We start from the raw sequence: 6,060 nt of genomic DNA, 5'->3' as shown, positions 1-6,060 counted from the left end.
TTGTCATGTGTAGGCTTAATGTAAGCTTGTTATAGAGGAAAGAATTGAAAAGAAATATTATTTTTATTTTATTATTTTGGTGGAAAAAGAATATTTTTCGTATTTGTGAAAAACAATCACTTAGAGAACACAATTTTAACGGATTTTTTGCGGAATAATTCGAAAAATCTTCATTTGAGGATTTAAAATATATTTTTTTTATATTTCAGACGACGGTGTGGCGGAGAGCCCCCTCTACTGGAAGATGACTCTAAGACCTGCTGTGGAATGATGGTGTCCCAGTCCGTGAGCATCCGCTGGTTCATCGTCATGATCGCCTTCGTAGGAATCTGTTGTGCCATCGTAGGGACGGTTCTAGGGGCCATGAAGGCCTCAGGAAGGGAGCACCTTACAGTCTCACTCCTAATGATAGGTACGCTTTTTAAGGGGTGCCCCCCCCCTACCCCCTCACAAACCTAGAATTTATATAGTAGCATGTTCAAGTCTTATCGGAGTTCTTTAAACCTCTTTCTGAGTAATACAGCAACTTACATAATGTCGTTTTTCTAAATCAAAAAGTGATGAATTATAGTTTATAGTTTTTTTCTTCATAATCGTTAAGTAGAGTATGCATTATATGCGATTCACTTTTAAGAGAAACGACTGTTGAAAAGGATCAATTTTCTGTTGGAAAAATAAGGATTTTGAACTTATTCATAAACAGACAAATAGTTTTAGGGTCCCCTTGTGAATCTGACACCCCACTCTTTATAACTTTACTCACTTATATGTTCAGTCTCTTTTAGATAAAATAAAAAAATGGTATATCTAAGTAAAATGGGATATTAAACAAACCAAAAATGGGACATCAAATTAAAAATGGGATATCAAATTAAAAATGGGATATCGAATTAAAAATGGGATATCAAATTAAAAATGGTATATCAAATTAAAAAATGGGATATTAAATTAAAAATGGGACATCAAATTAAAAAAATGGGATATCAAATTAAAAATGGGATATCAAATTAAAAATGGGATATCAAATTTAAAATGGGATATCAAATTTAAAATGGGATATCAAATTAAAAAATGGGATATCAAATTTAAAAAATTTAGTTTTGTTATTGTGCTAATACATTGTTTAAAGATTACTTCAAAAAGCCTTCAAATGCATTTTTACCACATACATAGATTTTACGTTCATTTCTTCATATTCCCGTGCAGTTCCATGTCATAAAATCATTATTTTTAATGTTCTTTAATGATGCCGAACTGATACACGCAATAGTTTATACGCAACAGTTTACGCATTCCAGCACACCTCCAATCTTATATAACATATTCTAAAACCTGTCTTGGCACATTTTATATAAATGATTTGGTTAATTCTGGTTTTTCTGGCAACTATATCGATCTATCTATTATCTAATACTGTTTCTTTCTCTCTACATTCATATGTCTATCCTATCCATCTATCCATCTATTCATCTATTCATCTATCTATATAACAATGGTCTATCTATATTGCAAAGCCATCGTAGGTTAAAGATAAGGTTCAAGTTTTGTTCTCAGCAACAGTTGATAATTTACATATTGACAGATAGATAGATAGATAGATAGATAGATAGATAGATAGATAGATAGATAGATAGATAGATAGATAGATAGATAGATAAATATATAGATATATGGATAAATAGATGAATAGGTCAATAGATAAATAGATAAGTATATAGACAAATAGAAAGAAGATGCATAGACTTACATAGGCTTTGATAGACTTACATAGGCTCAGATAGACTATAACATACTAACAAACAAATAAAAATAATAACAATATTAACTATAAGTTAGACTCAAAAAGACTTAGATTGACTTAGATTTATTTGGATAACTTAAATAGACTTAGATAGATTTAATTGACTAACTTTGATAGACTTTGGTAAAATTTGATAGACTTTGAGTCTTAAACAGACTTAGATAATCTTAGATAGACTTTGAAAGACTTTGATATAATTAAACAGACTTGCATATATGGATGATACTAATTACTAACATACAAAAGAACGTGTTTTTGATTTTGGGGAAAATTCCAGTTTTATTTTTTATTTTTTAAATTTGCATTTTCTTTCACATAATTTAATGTAATACATCCTGAAGAAACCAGAATCGCATCTGTCCAATATAATTTATTATTACTAAGGTAAAACTAGTCAAGTTTAATGGGATACATTGCATAATTTACAACATTTTATAATTCAAGGATTTATGTCAAATACAGGATTTTACACAAGCATTTTATTTTTATTATTATTATCATCGTAATTATTGTTATTGTAGGAGTTGGAATAGTACTGATTACTGTATCTGGGATAGCTTGGCGATTAACTTCACGCGATGCGCCATCCTGCCGCGCTATGATGGGTCTTGAGCCCCACACGGAATGTGGCGATGGGCGATTTATCCCACGCCATCCGTTCCCGCGTAATTCTCACCCCTACGGCGGAATGTTGTACACAGATTTCCAGTATCGTCCACCTCCACCTTCCTACCAGGCGAGTATGCAGGAATATAGGCTCCGCCTCCTTCTCATGGATAGGAACGCCCCTCCGCCTCCTCCTCCTGTTGTGAGCCCGCCCCCGGCATATAGAGGTCCTCGATTAGGTCTGCCACTCCCCCAGGATGTATCCCGCCCTCCCAGCTATAGAAGCAGGGCTAGTGAACACCCAGCCCCCATGCACGCGCGCCAATGCAGTCAGTTAAGCTACCTATCTCAAGCGCGGATAGCAGAGGAACCAAAGGAGAGCGCGGAGCACGCTAGCGTGGTTCCGGTCATCCCAGGAAACCTGCATAAAGCGAGCATTATCATTCATTCAGAACAGGTAAATAAACTCAGATAAACATGCATTTTTAAGAACTATATGTTTCAAAATAAGAATAAAACATTATATCATATTATGATCTGTAGTATTTTATTATTGTACAATGTATATAAACCCAAAAATTAGAATATTTAGACTAAATCTATTGAATTAATGTTTTTTGTATTCTTTACTTGTTAATACTTTAAAGAAATCTAAATTTTTAAGGTATTTTTTGTTAAATTTTGTTAAAATTGAACTTCAAACATAAATGTTAAAATTTTTTTATAGCACTTTTTTCTAACTTTCATTTTGTAGTTTTGTTAATTGTAATTGTTCATATTTGTTCAGGAAAAGGAGAACTATTTGTCGAATCTTCAAGATCAATTTCAGCGCGTTCATCTCACTGGTAAACTTGGCGACGGGAAGCAAAAGTCGACAAAGCGGAAAGACGACGAAGTGACGATTGTTCAGAACAACAACGAGACACAAGGACAATCGGTCGTTGTCACTGTTTCTGCGGCGGTCGACCGCAACTACCCAATGCGACCTGTGAATTCCGAGGTCGACATCCTCGCCCATCTTTAGGTCGACATTTAGCATGTTGTTGGTCGACAGAGATTGACGTTTATGAGCGGTGGCTCCAACTGAGACTGAAAAAGTGCGACTGTTTTTGCACTGTTTGCATGGGTGGATACTAGAATATATATTTGAACATCTGTCAAAAAGTATTTTTTGCACATTTTTTGCATTCTGTCATCAACGTCAGCTGAGAGATTGTTAAAGTCAATTCTACGAGAACATAGGGATGAAAAACATAAATATAGGCGTGATTGTTTCTGGAGAAGGGGGGGTCTTGTTAAGACAAAGGTATATATTGAGGTAAAGAGTTGAATACGAAGTTAAGAAACCGCAACAGTGTATCCTGTGTATCCTGGTTTAACCATGTATACAACTCTAGGACTCCACTACACCAGGATAACAGTGTGAAAACTAGATTTCAAGGTTTTAACTCCGTCATGCGAACTCAGATAAAGGAACCAGGGAACCCGGAGATTTAGGAACTAGAGATCTAGGAACCATGGACTCAGGAAACCCTGATTTCTAGGAACCAGGAAACCAGAGTTAGATCAAGTAACCGAAGAACCCGGAGACGAAGGAACCAGGAACCCGAAGATAAAGTGACTAGCAAGATCAATTAATCATGGAACCTGGTGATCAAGGAACCAAAGATTTCGAAGATTACGAAACAATGGTTCCCTAAATCCAAAGAACAAGGGTTCCCTGCAACCTAGAAATCTGGAGACAACAGAACTTGGAAGCCGGTGATCCAAGGAACCCAAAAGAGCAAGAAACTAGAGAACCCTGAAACTAAAGAATCTCTTGAAACTTATTATCCTTTTTTCCATTTATCCTTGTATCCTTGTATCCTTGTATCCTTTTATCCTTGTATTCTTGTATTCTTGTATCCTTGTATTCTTGTATCCTTGTATCCTTGTATCCTTGTATNGGTTTCCAACCTTCTTTACTTTCAGGTTTCCAACCTTCTTTACTTTCAGGTTTCCAACCTTCTTTACTTTCAGGTTTCCAACCTTCTTTACTTTCAGGTTTCCAACCTTCTTTACTTTCAGGTTTCCAACCTTCTTTACTTTCAGGTTTCCAACCTTCTTTACTTTCAGGTTTCCAACCTTCTTTACTTTCAGGTTTCCAACCTTCTTTACTTTCAGGTTTCCAACCTTCTTTACTTTCAGGTTTCCAACCTTCTTTACTTTCAGGTTTCCAACCTTCTTTACTTTCAGGTTTCCAACCTTCTTTACTTTCAGGTTTCCAACCTTCTTTACTTTCAGGTTTCCAACCTTCTTTACTTTCAGGTTTCCAACCTTCTTTACTTTCAGGTTTCCAACCTTCTTTACTTTCTGGTTTCCAACCTTCTTTACTTTCAGGTTTCCAACCTTCTTTACTTTCAGGTTTCCAACCTTATTTCTTTTCAGGTTTCCTATTTTATTTCTTTTCAGGTTTCCTATTTTATTTCCTTTCAGGTTTCCAACTTTCTTTACTTTCAGGTTTCCAAGTTACTTTCTTTTCGGGTTTCCAAGTTTCTTGCCTTTCAGGTTTTTTAGTTTCTTTCCTCCGCAGATTTCCAAGTTTCCCGGTTTAGCGTTTTATATTATTCTTTCCTTCCAGGTTTCCAAGAATTTTCCTGTTAGGTTGTCTAGTTTCCTAGTTTCATTTCTTTCAGGTTTACAAGTTTCTTTCCTTAGCAGATTTCCTAGTTTCTGATTTCAGATTTCCAATTTTTCTTTCCGTTCAGGTTTGTTATGGTTTAGAAAGGTTCAGAAAGTTTTGAAAGGATGGAAAAGTTTAGAAAGAACAGAAAGGTCTGAAAAAAATCAGAAAGGTTTGAAAGGAGCAGAAAGGGTTGAAAGGATCATAAAAGATTGGAAAGGTGTAAAAGGTTGAGAAATGTTTTCATAATCTCCTGATAGTTTTAACTGTAAAGTTTAAGTGTCTAGGCGGGTTCTAAAGATTTTCTAATCATCGTCTAAACCATATTTTCGTGCATACCTATTCGTAGAGCAAACTTTTTATAGCTTAATTCTGACTAGGTCCCAGCTAGGGCGGGGGGGGGGGGAAAGGGAAAACATGTTTAAGAAGGGAAAGGGGGGGTATCCAAAAATTTCTGTATTTTTTCATTGGTGAAGGTAAGAATTATATTAAATTAGATGTTTAAAAGCTAGGGGAGTGAAAGGGGATTATGAGATGGAAGGAAGGGGGGGGGACTATAAACAAGATGATCTTTATCCCGTCGTGTCTAGACCTCACGAACCGTGGAGAGGGGGGGGGGGGAACAAGACAGAGGTTACACGGGTCCTTATTGGCATGCCATTTTAAAAACGCATTAATTCTTTCAAATATAATTTACGTTGTAAAAGCTTTTGTAAATCTGTTTAAGACTGTTTTCGAAAACAATAGTAATCATGTTTTTGTAATAAAAAGTAAGATTATAAACAATATGCTTATCAAAACGCACTGGCGCGAATTTATGTGTTCTATTGTACGCAATATTTGCGTTGAGTGGAGAAAATTCTCGTAGTGAATGCTTTAAGATGTTATCTAGTCTCTGTAATAAGGTATTTTTATGCCTTTTTATTGGTTTTGTGTTTTTATTGTTTTGTAAAATATTAATTATCTATTTGTAATAAACGTATTTATTGTA

General features: G+C 35.2%; 1 protein-coding gene across 1 annotated transcript; it reads left to right on the top strand.

Moving 5' to 3' along the window:
• Positions 1-209: 209 nt before the first annotated feature.
• On the top strand, positions 210-6,060 carry LOC111697316 (uncharacterized; the record flags this gene model as incomplete). The annotated part of the gene is given in 4 exon segments (XM_023467270.1): positions 210-412; positions 2,323-2,864; positions 3,195-3,628; positions 5,797-6,060. Coding segments are annotated over 3 exon segments (982 nt in total), but the record flags the coding sequence as incomplete, so codon positions are not given.

Source organism: Eurytemora carolleeae, unplaced genomic scaffold, assembly GCF_000591075.1.
Source record: "Eurytemora carolleeae unplaced genomic scaffold, Eaff_2.0 scaffold75, whole genome shotgun sequence".
Classification (NCBI taxonomy): domain Eukaryota; kingdom Metazoa; phylum Arthropoda; class Copepoda; order Calanoida; family Temoridae; genus Eurytemora; species Eurytemora carolleeae.
This window is presented reverse-complemented; position numbering and strand designations above follow the sequence as displayed.